This window comes from Oryx dammah, unplaced genomic scaffold (genome assembly GCF_014754425.2).
Source record: "Oryx dammah isolate SB20612 unplaced genomic scaffold, SCBI_Odam_1.1 HiC_scaffold_4, whole genome shotgun sequence".
In the NCBI taxonomy this organism is placed as follows: Eukaryota; Metazoa; Chordata; class Mammalia; order Artiodactyla; family Bovidae; genus Oryx; species Oryx dammah.
Window position 1 is genome coordinate 25,848,897 of NW_024070188.1, and position 18,223 is coordinate 25,867,119.

At 38.6% G+C, this 18,223-nt stretch overlaps 2 protein-coding genes across 8 annotated transcripts in view; one reads left to right on the plus strand and one right to left on the minus strand.

Moving 5' to 3' along the window:
- LAMA4 (laminin subunit alpha 4) overlaps positions 1 to 3,890 on the plus strand; it is a 148,611-nt gene extending 144,721 nt beyond the window's left edge. For all 3 annotated transcript variants that reach the window (XM_040238466.1, XM_040238464.1, XM_040238465.1), the window contains one exon: positions 3,425 to 3,890. In XM_040238466.1, the coding sequence (XP_040094400.1) occupies positions 3,425 to 3,570 (146 nt within the window). In that variant the 3' untranslated portion in view covers positions 3,571 to 3,890. The remainder of the gene's footprint in view (positions 1 to 3,424) is intronic.
- A 5,067-nt stretch (positions 3,891 to 8,957) lies between these two features.
- Positions 8,958 to 18,145, minus strand: FAM229B (family with sequence similarity 229 member B). Of its 5 annotated transcripts, none has more exons than XR_005720779.1 (4): positions 18,002 to 18,143; positions 12,560 to 12,716; positions 10,571 to 10,709; positions 8,958 to 9,182 (listed from the first exon to the last, which is right to left on the minus strand). XR_005720779.1 is itself a non-coding variant. In XM_040238467.1 (4 exons), the coding sequence occupies exons 3-4, from the start codon at positions 10,693 to 10,695 to the stop codon at positions 9,065 to 9,067; spliced, it is 243 nt and encodes an 80-aa protein (XP_040094401.1). In that variant the 5' UTR covers positions 10,696 to 10,709; positions 12,560 to 12,719; positions 18,013 to 18,145; the 3' UTR covers positions 8,958 to 9,064. The 5 variants fall into 5 exon arrangements, 3 of the variants coding, with proteins under 3 accessions (XP_040094401.1, XP_040094402.1, XP_040094404.1); XR_005720778.1 differs by having other exon boundaries at positions 12,560 to 12,719; XM_040238467.1 differs by having other exon boundaries at positions 12,560 to 12,719; positions 18,013 to 18,145.
- Positions 18,146 to 18,223: the final 78 nt, after the last annotated feature.

Sequence of the window (18,223 nt, forward strand, 5' to 3'; positions counted from 1 at the left end):
CCTACGTAGTGACATTCCCTAAGAGAGGTTCCCAGCTGCAGTTCTGTAAACATCATCGTAACATCAATGCTGTCATCTGCCAAGAATGGTGCATAGTCCCGCATGGTGATGGGGCACGTATGGACCCCCCACAGTTACTTTAAGCCTCTAAAGCAGGGACCATGACCTTTTGTTGCAAGTGTTTATTTCACACACTTCATTGACTTGGGAAAACTGAATGATAAAGGTAGCATGAGGGAAAAGTCAAGCTTTTACAACTGGAATTTGGTGAGAATTTAAAGGAAAAACTTAATATAGTTTTTCTTTGCATCCTAACTATACTATTTTAGACTGACCCATGTAAAGGCAAATAATGCTTTAACCAACAGAGTGAGAAAGATTAAACATCCAGTCTTGGGTACTCACAAAATAGTAGCAACTAAGCAGTCCTCTGCTTTGTAATGTGGATTTTTCAAAATGCCAGTATAGACAATAACAACTCACTGATGAAATAGGAGACCCTCAAAAGCAATCTTTCTCCTTTACTTCTATTATCCACTCCTGTCTTCATTCCTTAGTCCTCTCCTCCTGCTCCAGGCTTCAGTTCTGAAATACTGGCAAAGACCACACTGCACTTCATGCAGGTACGGTGAGGAAGATGGGTGCTGTCCGTCCTTCCATTTCTGCACGTTGCTTTCTTCCTGGAGATCACAACATAGTTTAAAATATTGCAGGTTCCCAGAAGCCTACAGGATCAAAGTCAGCCTAGCATGCAAGGTCCTGACTCTCTCTCCCCACTTTGCCCCCTTGCCTCTAGGGCCTCCCCCTACCTCCTGGGGCTTGCAGTTCTCTGAATGTTCAGTAGTGAACTTTGCTCCAGGCCTTCACACAGAGCACAAGGCCTCAATTTCTAGAAAATCTTCCTTCTTGCTTCTCCTACTTCTCCACCAACTTAACTCCTATTGACCTTGAGGATCCAACTCACAAGCTTCTTACACACATGCCCCATCCCGCCTCACCCTGAATATCACTTTTATGGCACTCACTGCAGAATATGATTGAAGCTAAATAGCATACTCTTTGCTTCCAGAGAGCATGACTTCATCACACAACAAACGTGTACATGCTGTCGCTTCAGTCGTGTCCAATTCTTTGCAACCCAATAGACTATAGCCCGCCGGGGTCCTCTGTCCATGGGGATTCTCCAGACAAGAATACTGGAGTGGGTTGCCATTCCCTTCTCCAGATCTTCCTGACCCAGGGATCCAACCCACATCTCTTATGTCTCCTGCATTGGCAGGCAGTTTCTTTACCACTCACACCACCTGGGATACTGTCTATTAAGCACTGTGTTAGGCTCCAGGAGATGGATCAAACAAGCATGGCCCTCCCTCACAGAATTTACAGTATTTGTTCTTTACTTGCACCCGAAGTGCTTACTGCATCATTCAGACACATATTTCTCTGATTTCTGTTTTCTTGAGTCTCATTCCAGCATGACACACTACCATCATCTCTCACTACAAGACCTGCTCCATAGGCTGGCTGGGCAGGATACACCTGAAGCCAAATTCTGCCTACCTGAGACATATCATGAATAGCAAATCTGAGCTAATGAGCCAGCACACAGGAATTAGCAAGGCCAGTGAGGCCTACCCACCAGCCTGCACCACTGCAGCGTTTAATTCCATCTACAGATCATGCAGCAAGTCTAGGACAAAAAAAAGTATAATTTAAGCTGAACATCATTAATTACATTTTTGAGCTGTTCAAGATTAACTCCACTAAAATTATATCAGAAACTGGGGCATGAAAAAGAATAACTAAAGGAAATTAGGCATAAACAAAACCACTGTATGTACTGAAATCTTAGAATCCCAACCAGCGCTCTTACACCAGGCAGAGCTCTGGTAACACACTATTTCTATCAACAGTTAATGCGTTGAAATTCATGAACTTTGTATCAGAAAATTCAACTTTATTGTATGATCATTTAAAAATCAAAATTAGAAGTTAAGTTTTTGAATTAGCAACTATTCATTCCTCTGCTAAAAATCTTGCATTATTCTGTATATAGTCAAGCTTTCAACCTGAGGAATGTTTGCTCTTAAAATCATGTGTTGATTTCATTAATCAATTACTTAGGGTTCTGGGGCACTTTGCCACCACTGTAATAAGTTGTATAGTGAATTATGCAACCCATAATTTCTATATGAACTGTTTCCTCTAGAATTTGTCCCCAATGAACCAAACAGTGGTAAGCCTGGGCAGATTCAAAATCCATGTTCTAAAACTAGTATTTAAAATGAACAGAAGAAAGAGATGTTTTACCCCTTATATTCTTTCCTGTTCACTCTTTATTCTGATGATGTACATATACTGTACAGTCTTGAAGAATGACAAAAGTATGACAAAAAGTCATACTAATCTAGAGACAAGGGGAATTGATCTCTTAGGCCCCTTCCAAATCTAAAACTTGATGCTTATCATTCTAAATACGAAATACTATTTCCATGATTTTCAATAAACAAGCTTCTGCATATTCTTAATCTACATTGCTTAGAAAACTTATTACAGCCCCCCCTTGATGGTATTTAACTTGCTGTCCTTTTTTATGTTCTTTCCCAAGTTACTGATTTCTGAGTGTTTTCCATCTTTTTATCTGCCACTGTTCACATAGATGTTTTGTACATAATAATAAACTTTGACTAAATGGATTTTAATTTCATGATATTCCTAAGCTCCCTAAATTGCTTTAAATTATATTGCTTCTATCATTTCAACACATTTAATTGTGTCTGTACAATTAATAAGCACAAGGCTTCTTCCAGATCGCTAATTAAGGGGAGAAAGTTCCTCTGGCATACCCCAGGGCACCTGTACCCACACAAAGACTAGGCTAGTTATCTTTATCCTATTTATAGTTCTTAAACCCTGAGAGCTCAGGAAAATTAAAATTTAGTTTATTTGAATTCATTATTTTCTCATTATATTTTATGAGCTTGGCAAAAATGTGGAGGATTAAGGATGAAGGGTAATGATATGAATTAAACAGAAACATTAACCAATTCCAAGAAGAGTCTGGAAGCTGAATTTTCTTTCCTGTCTCAGTAAATCGTACAAAATAAGTGAGGCCCAGGTGAAATTAACTCTAAAAAGCCTAAGCAATTCCTGAAGACTCACTGCTGAGATTTTACTTGTAAGTGGTAAATTTCAGTGGTTAATACACAGCTGAATTATACTCAAAACTCTAAAATTACTACATGTTCATATTACTTCAAAAGCAGATAATATTCCTTAAAAAATAAGTAAATTACTGTATTCCATCTTATACATGTAGATCATCATGATAATCTAAGTGGTTATGACGTGTATTTTTGCCACAAAGTAGTATTTGGGCTTGGGATGCCTCGACTGCAAACTTGGTGTTCATTTCTTTTCGCAGAGTCTCTACTGACACCACGCTTGGCCCCCGGCAGACCCTTCACAGGCTGCATCCGTCACTTTGTGATTGACGGGCGCCCGGTGAGCTTCAGTAAAGCAGCCCTGGTCAGTGGTGCCGTGAGCGTCACCTCCTGTCCGGCAGCCTGACACAGCAGAGCCATCCAAGCACAAAGTTCTTCAGAGCACTGAAAGAAACACAAGGCCAGCCAGGAGGAGTGGCCGTGCTTCCTCTCGGGAGAAGCTTTCATCTAGTTGAGCAGGACTTAAATGAGTCATCAGGGACTGGATGTTTATTATTTCTTACTTGGATTCTTACCTTGGATCCAAAATGTCTGCCATGGATAACAATCAAAGGAGCGTTAAACTTACCTGTATTTTATAACTTCCTGCTGGTGAAATTCCTGTTCCTGTTTCTAATAAAATAGAAGGGATTCTAAATAAACACTGGCACATATTTTTAAAGTGTGGCTAGATCCTCAGATTCCTCTTTCATTTAGGGATGATAACATTCAACTTAAACCAAACTGTCTTTAGTATACTTCCTCTATCCTGAAAAGATTTACTGATTTACATAAAACCTAAAATTAGATATCAGATGTGCTTTTACCACTTCGGTCTATCAGGATAGCAAGAATATTTTAGGCTTATCAAGGTTTAATAAATTTCTAACAAATTATCAGAATGGTAATTTGTTTCCAGATAAGAAAAAAAAAAAAAAAGAATGCCTCAATTGAATAAATGCTTACTTTTTTCCCCCTTACTTCCTTAAAAGAAAAATAAATTGTGTGAGGAGAGGTTCTTGTAGGATATTATTACAGTGCATTTTGTAGGAATCATGAATGACATTATATAGCAAAGAGTAACACAAAATCATGCATCCACTTAAAAGTATAAAAGTCCTTTTATTAAAAGTTTCTTCCCCACATACCTGCAACACAAATAGTCTTATTTATAAAATGTTATAATCATATTAAAGTATATATAGTAATAAAATATAGAAAAGGAAAAATTGGCTTTATTAGCTGATAGGATATTAAAATATAGAAACTGAAATAAAAGAATTATACATGAAAAGAAAATCAGCATTGAAGACAAAATGAGAAAATACGCCATCATATCAACAGGACTGAAGGTATCTAAGAGGAGTAACGGGGTATGGGGAGGAAGTATAAAATGTTTTGAGGAATTACTAAGGGAATAAAATAATCTCTTACATATACATATGTAATTATTTACATTCTCCTACTATGCTCATGTCTCTGATACATTAATAATAATGATGATGATCAGTGAAAATAGCTAATATCTACTCACGGAGGACTTACTAAGTGCCAGCCTCACAATAAGGTAAACTGAAGTAGGTTTCACTTGATCATCACACATCCTACGAGGCAGCATTTGCAGATGAGAACCTGAGGTTCAGAACTGTTAAATAACGTGCCAGCTGTCATCCAGCTAGACTGAGGAGCCAGATTGGTAACAGGACCGCTGCCTACCTCCAGAGCCAGCATGAGTGTCCCCTTCCTTCTTGCCTCCAGGGGACTGTCTGCCATCGGGCCAGCCCTCAGCTGGTCTCCAAAGCTGGAGTCACAAACTCAACCACCTACCAAGCCAGAAAGATACAAGAGTGAAGCTGGTTGGGTCTGACAGAAAATCAAAAGGGCACTTGCCATGGCTCATCTAGAAGGGCAGCAGGTACTCAGCCAATTATTACCATAAAAGGACACAAGTCTTAAAGGGCCAGAGTTTCCGAAAGAAGATGGAAATGTGAAATTTGAGGGGCTTGAAATGGCCTGATTTTTCAGTTAGTAACTAATAAAAACAACAGCAATTAAAATGACAAAACCACTGGGCAGACCAAATAAAACCTTCTGAGAGCTAAGGGGCTCTGGGCTAATGTGGTTTCTGGGCTAAAGACTCTGAATCCAGTCAGGCCTTAACTAGTATAGGTTGAACCAATGCTTCAAACACACTAAGCCCTCATAGTATTTCCTACACTGGATCCAAGCAGGAGGCAGTAGCCCTGAAACACCCTGCCATTTTCCCAAAATTTTCCTGAGACATCCTAGAGGGCCCTTCTGTCCCTTCATTCTCAGCAGTGGCCCAAAGTCAGCTCCACCAGCCAAGCTGCAGACTGGCTGGACCTCCAGTAGCTCCAGCTGGTGTGTACACAGACTCACATGTATGCAGACTAAATCACAAAAATCATTCTATTTAATATCTTCTCTACAATTAAAAGGCCACTTCTTTGCAGTTGGTATTTCACACCTATGCTCAGCAAAGAAGAGCCTACTGGCCCCTATCTGCTGACCCAGTTAACAACTACATGATGACATTCAGAAACTTTTGAGTTTACCATTTATAAAAGCTTGACTCAGTTCTTAGATGGGACCTCATCTCTCAACTTCCGTCTAGGGAGAAGTTGTCCTTTCTTTTAATCATAGTATATTGAAACTTCATATAGAGAAACGTGGATGGATGTTCAGAGTAATTTTGACTGGTTGTCATTCATGACCCCTGCCTGTTCAAAGCACCTTCAAAATGAGGCCTCTCATAGCCCCGGTTTGAAGGAGCAGCCCTATTCGGGCCTATACCCTACCGTCCTTATCTCATGGCCACAGCTGATTGGCAGAGGGCACCCTCCAAGAGCTTTACATGAAGCAACATCCCATTATCCAGTGGTGTGAAAAGATGAGTTCCAACAACTGAACATTTTCTCATGAAACTGTGACTTGCGAAACACAAAGTATCAAGCGCATAGCAATAAAAGCTGAAGCACAAATGATCTCATCTAGAAGTATGGTTTTAAGTGTTTACCATACACATTTAAAGACACACACTTCTCATTCTATAAACATACAACAATATATATCCACCTACAGTCCACAGGGTCACAAAGAGCCAGACATGACTGAAGCAACTTAGCCCACACACACACTTTTGTCCATTAAGAACCACCTCAGTTCTGGGCTCAGTTTGTAAGGGGACATCTCAGAAGACACTGGGCTATTTCTGTTCCCTGGGCCCTATTTCCTTGTATGTAACATGGCAGTATAGGGTGTTAAGTAGGGTCTTTGCTTACCTTAATTGGTGAATACAGACTTCAGCTAAGACCATAAAACAGTAAATGCATAGTTCAGGTTTACCACACTGAGGCATGAAGCCAATCCCTTCTCTTTAGGACTGGCTCAGAGAGGTCATTTCAGTATAAGCAGTAAAACCACAATGCCCCCAACATACTACATACACACACACACACACACACACACACAGTCTGTGTAAAAGGCACACGCACACACACACACACACACACACACAGTAAAACCACAATGTCCCCGACACACACACACAGTCTGTGTAAAGAAAGGCAACAGTAGAGGTACTGTCCTGCATGTCAAGTTTCATGAATTTTGTCTATTATCCACTGATGTGTCGTAAAAACCTAGAACAGTACCTGACATATAGGTATGTGCTCAATATATATTCTTTGAATAAATTTCATGAAAGCAAAGTTTCCATAAAAGTTACCCCCTCATCTTGCCTCCCAAGGCAATCACTTATAAAGTACTTGGCAATCTTCAAAAAGGAAAAAGTGATACTGACTCCTTCACTTGGGTTCTCCTGAGCCCTAGGGATCTCTGATTTGCCTGAATTTATGCAGACAATCCCCGGAGGAGGGCATGGCAACCCACTCCGGTATTCCTGACTGGAGAATCCTGTGGACAAAGGAGCCTGACGGGCTACAAAGGGTTGCAAAGAGTCACACATGACTGAAGCAACTTAGTATAGAGAGAGTACCAAGGAAAAAATGGCATATCATATCAGAGAGACAAGCGTTCCCTCAAGTCTTTAGTAACCTTTCAAGTCTTGAAAAGTAGACGAAAATGTTGGCTACCATGGATAAGGTCATTCAATTTATAAACTTCATAGCACCAGAGGACACCATTCCCAGAGGATACTACCGGGGGCAGGATGGTGTGGGTAGAGCTGTAGTTGAGTTTTATAGGTGAAAGCCTGATAATCTGCCAAATCATGGGGTGGGCAGGTTATTTCCCCTCCTTGGATGCAGTTTAGTTACTTGGAATCAGTTTAAGCTTTGTTACGGCAGATTCAGAGCAGCCTTCAGTCCACAGCTATCCTCCACTCCAGACCCACCCCCACTGAGGCAGTATCTAACTGATACATCATTAAATGATCTTTCTACTATGGTTGAACACAAATTACTCCCAGCCTTGTATGAGCTCGGAGGAATTTTTCGTGACTCCTTTCTCCATTCCCATCATGCTTTCCCCAGCCTTAGGCAATTTCCTTTACGGATTTTGTTCTCTTCCTTTAAGGCGTCTTAAATTTTTGTTTGGCAGATAATTAAGTTATACTCATGAATCACCTTGATTCTCTCAAGTCTTATTTTTAAGCTTTGTTAATGTTCACATATATTAGTTTTTAGTCTACTGCTAGTGTAGACCTCCTACTAAGATATATGACCTTTCTGAGGCCTCTATTCACTGCCACACATGTTCACAAAGTCTTTCCAATCTGGCTGGTTGGAATTCAGACACTTCTCACCACTATGTGAGCTCTCAGAATTTCTCCGTTTATAAATCCCTGATGAAAAGTTTTTCTTTTCACCTCATGTAGCACACATGCATCTATGTCCATGTAACTATAGATAATAAACCTTTCATTTAAAAAGGCTTATGTATAAGCCTTATTTTATGTAGGAAGTAGACAAGAAACTGGGGAAACTGTCTGACACTAAAGTCAGTCTTCTGGAGACAAGAAAATTTTATAGAATGAAGGGTGGCAACCATCAAGAGGAAAAGCAAGCAAGCTGAGTTTCTTGACACCATTACAAGAAGAAAAAGAAAACAGAAAAAGCTGGCCTAGACCTCAAAACTGAACCTTAAGTCTAATCAAATAAAAAGATCCATCTGAAGTTTCTCAATACTAACTATAGACAATTTCAAGATGACTGGCTGGGACTTGAGGTAGAGTGTGATGAGGAGACATCATTATTCCTTGGGGTTAGAATCACAGCCTTGACCTCGTTATAATAAGTTAACCGATAACCTGAGCTCCTTTATGATAACAGTGCATGTGCTTTGCAGATTAACCATGGACTAAGAATCTCCTTTGGTCTTGGGTATTATTCCAAAATGCATAACCCACAGGGTTCCATTTCTCATCCACTATAATCATTCCTGGGTAGAACATCATCAAAAGATAGAAACTGGCTTGGGGTATTCAAGTGAAAGGGTTCAGCTAAGTAGCAATTCAAATATAAGCAAAGGAAACCAGCCCAAAACACATTAAGCATTGAGGATGAGTCCTTCCTGTCTGATAATCAAGGTGACTTAAGCTTCACCATGAATTATTGATATTAATGATCCGCTGTGAGCAAGATGATCTCGAAGGTGCTTTCTAACTGTGAAATATTAGTCTGTCTTATCTAACATAACTGATGACTTCTCACTGCACACGTTTTACAGACTACATTTCTGTCTTTCCCAACTAAAAGTAAATATTTCAACTACTGTCGTCATCCAAAGGTGCCACCACTTTTATTTGTTTACCAGATCATGAGATGATACTGGCCCATTACCCTTGACCTAGTCAGACCTCTACAAAAGACTTAATGGTGCTATTTGGGATGCATTTCCTTGCTGCTTTGTGCAGGTGGCTTTCGCATTGTTGCATAGACAGTGATGGGAACATCGGTTATTGTCAGGCAATGACTTCCAGGGCATCTTCGGAGTTGTCTAAATAAAAAAACAAATGACATGTAGTGAGATATAAAAAAGGAAAATTTTTTCAGAGCACCAAAGTTTGAATACATATTCAGCTAAGTCATTTTAAAATCTCTCAATGTCAGAAAATAATTATAACACAGTGGCACTAACGGAGCAGACATTTTAGACTTACATTGCAAAGAAATTGTTGCTACATGGTTAGCAACATACATTTAATCAAAGGAAATTTATAAATATAAAGATAACCTTCCATATGTTCATTCTGAAAGGTATGCAGTGATTACTTAATAGCCAAGAAAAGTAGAAGGGGAAGTGCATAGCTGTAAACGTAAGTGATAATACTATGGCAATTCATATGTATATACATCTTAAAATCACTCCAGTTGAGTGATTTAAAAACCAGACTATTTGTAGAAAAATATAAAACTGAACATATGACTCCACGTACTATTCAAATGTCTATAGGATCCCAAGTTTAAAAGAGCCTTAAATGACATCTAGTCCAAAAATACACCAAGTGCTTGAATTTTCTTTCCAACATCCCCACCAAACAAGAACCCAACCTTAAACATTTCTAAAGACTAGTGATAACTATTTCTGTTTTATACCTGAACTCTGATCTTTAAAGTTACCTCCCTTCTTAAGCTTAAATTCATGTTCTGAAAATCTCCAACCCATGAGAAATCAATGTACTATTTGGTATAGTAAACAGCAGAAAAAATCCTATTATAGTTTCCTTCAATTTTGCAAAAATGATTTTGTTTCATAGAATCTTTACCTCTGTATCACTGACCTTCTGCCAAATGTCAAGTAAAAGCCAAAGTGACACTAAATCTGAGGTCTGAGTTTTTTCACATTTTATAGCCTTAAGCCTAGAACAGTGCCCTGCACATAAAAAACACTGAGGTTTCCTTATTTGATGGGATGTTATATAATCTTGAAACTATAAACAAAAAAATCAAGATAAATATTTACCCCCAAAAATGGTCTACCATTCAGACTTACAGAGGTATAATGCACAGACTCTATGCTAAGAAAACCTAGGCTCTGTTAAGATTAATTTAAGGGGACTTCCCTGGCAGTCCGGTGGTTAACACTTCACCTTCCAAGGCAGGGGGTGTGGGTTCAATCCCTGGTCAGGGACCTAAGATCCCACATGCCCTGCAGTCAAAAATGGAAATACAAAACAGAAGCAATATTGTAACAAATTCAATAAAGGCTTTTTAAAAAATGGTCGACATAAAAAAAAGAAAAAAGCCTATTTATAAAAAAAAAATACCAATTTAATAACAGCAATATTCCAGGGCTTCTTTCTTACTAATTCAATGTTAACTAAAGCTCGTACTGATGATAGCCATATATGTCTCCTCAGTTATTAGAGTAAGAAGACTTTTTACCTGGTTGGTGACATCTCTTTCCCATTACAGGCAGCACTGGAGCTTAGTCCAGGCTCCAGCCCAACTGAAGAATCTCCCCCTTCCACCGGAAACCTCCTTGGCTGAGTCCCAAACCGAAAAGGCATAATTCACTGAAAACCTAGGTTAGAAAGTTAAAATAAGGGAGATGAGAAGTGAGCTATTTTCAAAAAGCTCTTCGGAATTCTTAACATTAATTCTGCTACAGGCACATAGAAACATTCTGAAAAATGACATTTTTAAAGATCTATAAAAGTGCATACACACTCTATTTATACAACTCTCTCTTACATACAATTTTAAGTCTTGAGCAAATATAAAATAGCCACTAGATGATAAAATTAAACTGTGCCCTGTGGTTAACATAACTGAAGTCCATTTCTGTTATATGAAAAATAACTATCTGACTTTGACTGGTTATGGCAACAACAGGCTTGATCTCCCTGCCTATCTAAGTGCTTCTCTTCCTTTGATACACAGCCGTTTCACATCTACATGCTATCTACAGCTATTCCTTCTGTCCCTCGCGACCATTCGCTAACCCCTGCTCCTCCACATTTACAGTGCATTAGTTAAGAAACTGCCATAGGAGACTTGGATTGACCTGGATTCAAATCCTGGTTCTGGCACTTCCCAACTATGTAATCTTAGTAAAGATACTTGACCAAGTATGTTTTCAAAAATAAACTGAGCTTAGTAATGGTATCCAACTCCAGGGTAATAATGAGGATTAAATGAAGTAACACATGTAAAATGCAGTGCCTAAGACATAGTACATGCTCAATAGATGTTAACTGTTATTACTCAGCAGTTGCTGAGCATCATTAAATATATATACATATACAATGCAATGTATATATGATATGTACGATACACACACAGCTACACAAAACAAGCTCCTTACTGCCCACTGTTGCCTCTGCTTGGAATTCTTCCCCACCTCGTTGCTCCCACTCTTTACTTGTTAGGGCCAAATCATTCATTAAGTCTGAATTTAAATTTCACTTTCTCAGAGGTGCCCTTTATAACCCTCCACTATATGTTTTCTTAGCACTCTATTACTACCTTGTAACAGTTATCATCACTCTGATTCAGGATTTCTCGACTGCAACACTACTGACATTTAGGATCATATAATTTTTTGTTGAGGAGGAAGGAGGCTGTCCTGCACCTTGTGGGAAGTTCTGTAGCATAGAAGGCCTCCACTTACTTAACACACCAATAGCACCCTAGCCCCAAAGTTGTGACAGTCAAAAATGTCTTCAGACATTGCCAAATGTCTCTTGGTAGAAAAACGGAGAAATATCTCCCCCTGTTAAGAACCAGCACTCTAAAATTCTGTAAATGTTTTTCCTTAATCCTTGTCCCCCCCGCCCACCCCACTCTCATTCTATGTCTTTGTCACCATGGATTCAACCCTTAATACCTAGAACAGTGCCTGGTTAAGTGAAACTGAAAATGTTAGTAACTCAGTCGTCTCCGACACACTGCGACCCCATGGACTGTAGCCTCCCAGGCTCCCCTGTTCATGGAATTTTCCAGGCAATAGTACTACAGTGGGTTGCTATTCCCTCCTCCAGAGGATCTTCCTAACCGAGGGATCGAATCAGCATCTTCTGTATTACAGGCAGACCCTTTACTGTCTGAGCATAGTAGCTCTATCTTGTATAAATTCACATGTCTTCAGCAAAGGACAGGAAAAGTGAAAAATATCTCATAACTGTTTTTTATGCCTAGTGCAGTATTCTATGCCTAATAAGTATTTATGATGGTAATAATAAAACTAAATTATTAAAAGCTTTGGAATTTGAATATTAGTTTTTATAGACTGTGTATCAATTATTGAGGAAAAAAAATGTCACATTCAATGAAAAGTTAGTAAAACCATAGTAAAAATCTATGGCTTAGTTTAACTAGTTTAACTATTGTATGTAAGTTTTAAGTTTCAGCTAATTTGATACACAGACTTACCAAAATAGGCCCAGTCTGATTCCTGTAGAGGTGAATAAATCAATTGCTTCTACTGACCTTCCAGGGAAGGCTGGAACTGCCAAAGGAATGATGATCAAATGTTCCAGTGACACCCAGAAATTGTGACATCAGAAGATTCTTTCACATAGTTTCCTACCTGCTAACAAATAAAATATCACAATTCACAGCTCCAGCACAAGCTAAAAATTGTCTCTAACGTATATATGAGGGTTTTATTCTTGCTGTCACGGCCTTGTTTTCTAGTAACATTAAATATTTTAATCTATGAATGCTGCATCTCTATTCTAAATAAACCATCTAATCAATCTGTGCAAAATCACATGAGATTCTTCCCACTTCATATGCTATTTTTCTCATTATCTTTGTCTGCCAGGCTTTCCCTTAATTAATAACCCAGATCAATTTAATCTACCTATTCCTCATCCCACTGAAAAGGCCTCAAACTGCACTGTTACAAATTTCTCTCTAGTTCTTCCTGTGCAGGACTTTCTACAACCTCTCTTTAAGGCCTGGACTACCTCTTATTTCTTGTTTCCTCAAAAGAGCCTTGACAGGAATAATGACAATTGAGAAAGGGAGAACACATCTCACAGGATCCCCTCTCTTCTGTTCCCTGAACTCTGAGACTCTCCTCTGTTCATACCATCTTTGCCAAATGAATGATGATCAAAGAGCCCAGTGACACCCAGAAATTATGACATCAGAGATTCTATCATATAGTTTCCTACCTGCTAGAGAATAAAATGTCTCAATCTGTCATTCCAGCAACAAGCTGAAACTTATCTTCTGGACCAACCTCTCTCTCCCAATCTCTGTATCAACAACAGCTTACTGTACTGAGTGTTAATACTTAAGTTTAACGCTTAAGCCAGAAAATTACTTTTCAGCTAATCAATTTTTTTCAGTTTTCTTAGCGATGACTGAACTATTAAATGCTAGTGAGCATTTTTCACATTTAATGAAAGTCTTTTTTACTACCTACATTTTATGCTAAGTTCCCACTATTCTGCTTTCATAAGCTTTATACAGTAGGAAAATAGCATTTTCCATAATTAAGTTGATGTTAGACAAAACCTTAATTCTACCTTCTCTTTCTTACTAGGGTGCTATTTGTGAAGAGTTTATCACAATTTACAGGAGAAGGCAATGGCAACCCACTCCAGTACTCTTGCCTGGAAAATCCCAAGGACGGAGGAGCCTGGTAGGCTGCAGTCCATGGGGTCGCACAGAGTCGGACAGGACTGAAGCGACTTAGCAGTAGCAGCAGCAGTAGCAGTATCACAATTTTAGTCAGAGAAACCATTTAACTGTCATGGTCAGATAAACTGAAATAATTGTTAGCCATTATTAGCTGATATATCGCTGGGACCAAACATTTGGCCCTTAGGATGGCAAAATGTTCTTTAACAGTTTGAATTATTTATGGAGGTGGCAGTGTGGAACTCATGGCTTTTGGCATTAGAATTAGGTTTAAATTTGAACACATGTTAGCTCTGAGACTGAGTAAATCACTAAGCTTGTAAAATGGTACTAATTCCTACATCACGGAGTTGTTTTGAGGAATAAAAAGCTAATGCCTGGGACACAAAAATTCAATCAGCACAAGTTCTCTTATCTTTTTGCATAATTCTTAAAATCAGAGTGCTGAGGCATTGATTTCACTTTTTAATCACTAACATATTGACACTACCTTTAAACTGCAAAATAAAGTATTTGCAAGTGAAATGTTCTTGAAAGTGAAAGTAAAGTCGCTTAGCCGTGTCCAATTCTTTGCAACCCCATGGACTGTAGCCTATCAGGCTCCTCCGTCCATGGAATTTTCCAGGCAAGAGTGCTGGAGTGGATTGCCATTTCCTTCTCCAGGGGATATTCCCAACCCAGGAATCAAACCCGGGTCTCCCACACTGCAGGCAGACGCTTTACGGTCTGAGCCACCAGGGAAGTGGAATGTTCTTAAATTCCCCCAATTTATCATTTTAAATTAGTTTATTTGGCACAAGTTGTGCCAAGTTTCTTCTTTAATATGGACGACACAACAAAACAAACCAAAAAGTAGTCTTAATGATGAAACTATCCAGTATGAGTATATACATCAGAGTATATTCACAGAGAAATGGATGAATAAGCAAATTATCAACAGCGAAACAATGGTGAAACCTCTAAATACTCTCTCTCAATTCTCATAAGCCCAAGAATAAGTGATCTTTCACTCTTCAGGATATTGATTCATGAGATACAGAAAAAGAGTAATGTTTGAACTGGTCACATCCTAAGAAAACAGATCCATTATTAGAATTACCTCATTCATACAAAAAATATGTATTTGCTGATAATTCACCATAAGCCAGGCATGTGTTAAATACTAAAGATAAAATAGTGAGCAAATCAAATACAGTGTCTGTCCTAGTGGAGCTTCCAGGTTAAGGGAGAGCATACTAGACCAGGACAAAATCTAGAGGATGAGCAGGCATTAACTAAGTGGAAATGAATGGGAAGCAAAGACACTGAAACATTTGGGAAGGGGGCTAACAGAGGAAACAGCATGTACAAAGGTCATGTGCCAACAGAAAGGAAAATACAAAATCTAAAAAACAGAAAAAAGAAACCAGGTCAGAAAGAGTAAGTAGTGGTTAAATCAAGCAGGAACATGAACCCAGTTAAAGAGTTTAGATTTTATCTTATGAGCAAGGGAGTCCACAAAAGAATTTTAATCTCCTGGAAAATATATTTAGGTTTCAGTGATTTTTCTCTATTAAATTTTCTGCTATTTATTTGATTTCAAGTCTTTGGCACTTCCGTTTTACTGTTCACTTTGGGTTTGTTTTTGTCTAGTTTCTTAAAATAGAAGCATAGATCATTGATTTGATACCTATTTTATTAACATAAGCATTTAATTCTATAAATCTCAGTCAAAGCACTGCTTTAGCTTCATTACACAAATTTTGAAATTTTGTATGTTCAGTTCCTTCAGTTAAACTTTTTCTTTCTGGTTTCTTCTTTCACCTGCGGGTTATTTGTTAGTGTTAGTCACTTAGTCTTGTCTGACTCCTTGTGACCCCATGAGGCATAGTCCACAGCCTTCTCTGTCTATAGAATTCTCCAGGCAAGAATACTGGAGAGGGCTGCCATTTCCCTCTCCAGGGGAACTTCCCTGAGATCTTCTCAACCCAGGGATCAAACTTGGGTCTCCCACATTGCAGGCAGATTCTTTACCATCTGAAGTACCAGAAAAGCCCTTTAGAACAGTGATATTTTGTTTTCAAAATATTCTAGTTATTAATATCTGTTACTGATTTCTTGATTCCATTATCAGAGAACATTCTTTATATTATTTTAATTCCTTTAAATTTACTGAGACCTGTTTATGGCCAGAATATGGACTATCTGGCAAATGTTCCATGTACACTTAAAAAGAATGTGTATCCTGCTGCTGTTGGGTGACGTGTTCTATACATGTAATTAGATGATTGACAGTTTTTCAAGTCTAGGTATTTCCTGTATACTAGTTTATCAATTATTAAAATAAGGATATTGAAATATCCAACTATAATTATGAATATGTTTCTCTTTTCTATTCTGCCAGTTTTTGCTTCACACATTTTCAAACTCTTATTAGGTGCATAAATTTTTAGTAGTATTATGTACTCTGGATAAATTTTTATTATTATCTTTCTTTATCCCTAGTAATATTCTCTGCTCTGAAATCTACTCTAAAATTTACATAGCTACTTTCTACTCATTCATATAATTTATCTTTTCCTATAGTTTTCGTTTTAACCTTTTTATCCAATGTAGCTGTCTTATAACCAGTATACAGTTCAGTCTTGCTTTTAAAAATCCACCTTGATGATCTCTGACTTTTAAATTAGAGTGTTTTGATTATTTATATGTAACATGATCTTGGAGCAGGAAATGGCAACCCACTCCAGTATTCTTGCCTAGTAATGTGATAGATATGACTGAACATAAATCTGCCTTCTTGCTGTTTATATTCTATTTGTGCCATCTATTTTTTGTTCCCCCTTTGTTCTTATTCTGTACTTTTGAAACAAACAACTGAATATATTTTATGAATCTATTTTATCTCCTTTATTGGTATATTGCTATACAAGCTTGAATGTTGCTTTGGATTACTTTAAGGCTTAAGGTATACATCTTAACATTTCAGTATGCCTTCAATAACATTATACCACTTTTAATGCGAGAAAATTACAGGAGTATATTCTATTTCCCCTCTCATGTCCTGTATTACTTTGTTGTTATTCATACTTCTACATATACCATAAACCCCACAACACATCATTTCTTCTTTAAGCAATCATCTCTTTAAGAAATTTTTCAAGAGAAGTATTTTGTATCTACCCACACATACATCATTTTCAGTGTTCTTTACCCCTTGGAGTAGGTCTACATTCCCATTCAAAGTCTTTTTCCTTTTTTTTCCCCCTGCCTGCCACAGATACTGTGTTTTGGCGTCACGTTTGCAAATGCTTGTGGTGTACTTCCAAACGTTGTTCATCAAGTATTTCCGGCTTTCTGTTTTCCAGAAATTGTCATCTCTGCCCTCCTTATGATTACTTGGAGCCCATGTGGCTAGTTTTATCCTGACTTATACAGACTTAGGTCCTGCCATAATAAAAACATAAAATGTAAGTCACTAGCATAGCCGTCAGGCAGCAAGTATCAAGAAAATTATTCCTGGAAACTTTAAGGATAATGATAGTTATCTAAGTTGTTCAGTGGCAAACCTATTGGAAAAAATCTTTGGAAAACTTTAGAAAGCAGCTGATTTGCTAATGAACTTGAATGCTAGGTGAAGAGGTTGAAAGACACAATGTCAATAATTAAGTGGAGGCCTTAGATGCTAATCCTAGCCAAACCCAGAAGCAAGTTGAGATCAACTGAACAGCTCTCCAACCTTCTATTTACTTGTTTATATCCTCACCCACTGAATCCTATTACACTTATACTCAGCGCTACACAACATGGTCACAATTTTTTTGAGTATTTCGTGTGTATCTTCAATTAGACTGCAAGCTTCTTGGAGCTGGATCTATGTCTTAATTTCTTTTGAATCCTCCAGAAGGTCGAGAAGTTAATGTCGGGAGCATGCGGCTTCACCATACACAGCTTAGGTCTCTGAAGCGCCATTTTAGGCAGAGGGTATAATCACCTAGTTTCGGCTGTACCCTAACACGTCTGTCGGTCTGGGGTTTCTTTGTGCTCATCCACAGTCTATTTTCTATCAGAACAAAGGGCTTGTTGAATAGATAGAGTAACTCAGCGTCTCAAGTAATCAGAATAAACGGAATTTGACCCACTGACTCGAGCATTAAGACTGGCAACGAAGACTAAACCTCTGACAGATCAAGACAGCTTTAAAGACACGTGTTTTAAAATCCCACTCCAAAGCCTAGTTACCCGCCAGTTACCACGGCCTCCGGAGCTGCCGACGCTCAAAGATGTTGACAAGGCAGCGAGGATCCGCGGTCCGGAGGCCCAGTCGCTATGGTAACGGTGAGGCGCAAGTACACTTGCGCGGCTTTCTGACGGAAAATCTTTATCTGAACGTAGAGAAGAGCGGAGTGACGGCGGCGACTTGCGGCAGCGGAGTGACTTACGGCCGCCCCGCCCCCTGGAGAG

Bases quoted from the DNA above. Each gene is read 5' to 3' on its own strand.
- FAM229B (XM_040238467.1), bottom strand. From the start codon at position 10,695: ATGCCTTTTCGGTTTGGGACTCAGCCAAGGAGGTTTCCGGTGGAAGGG. The intron at 9,183-10,570 runs GTAAAAAGTCTT...TTTTTTATTTAG, and splicing joins AAAGAGATGTCACCAACCAG to ACAACTCCGAAGATGCCCTG.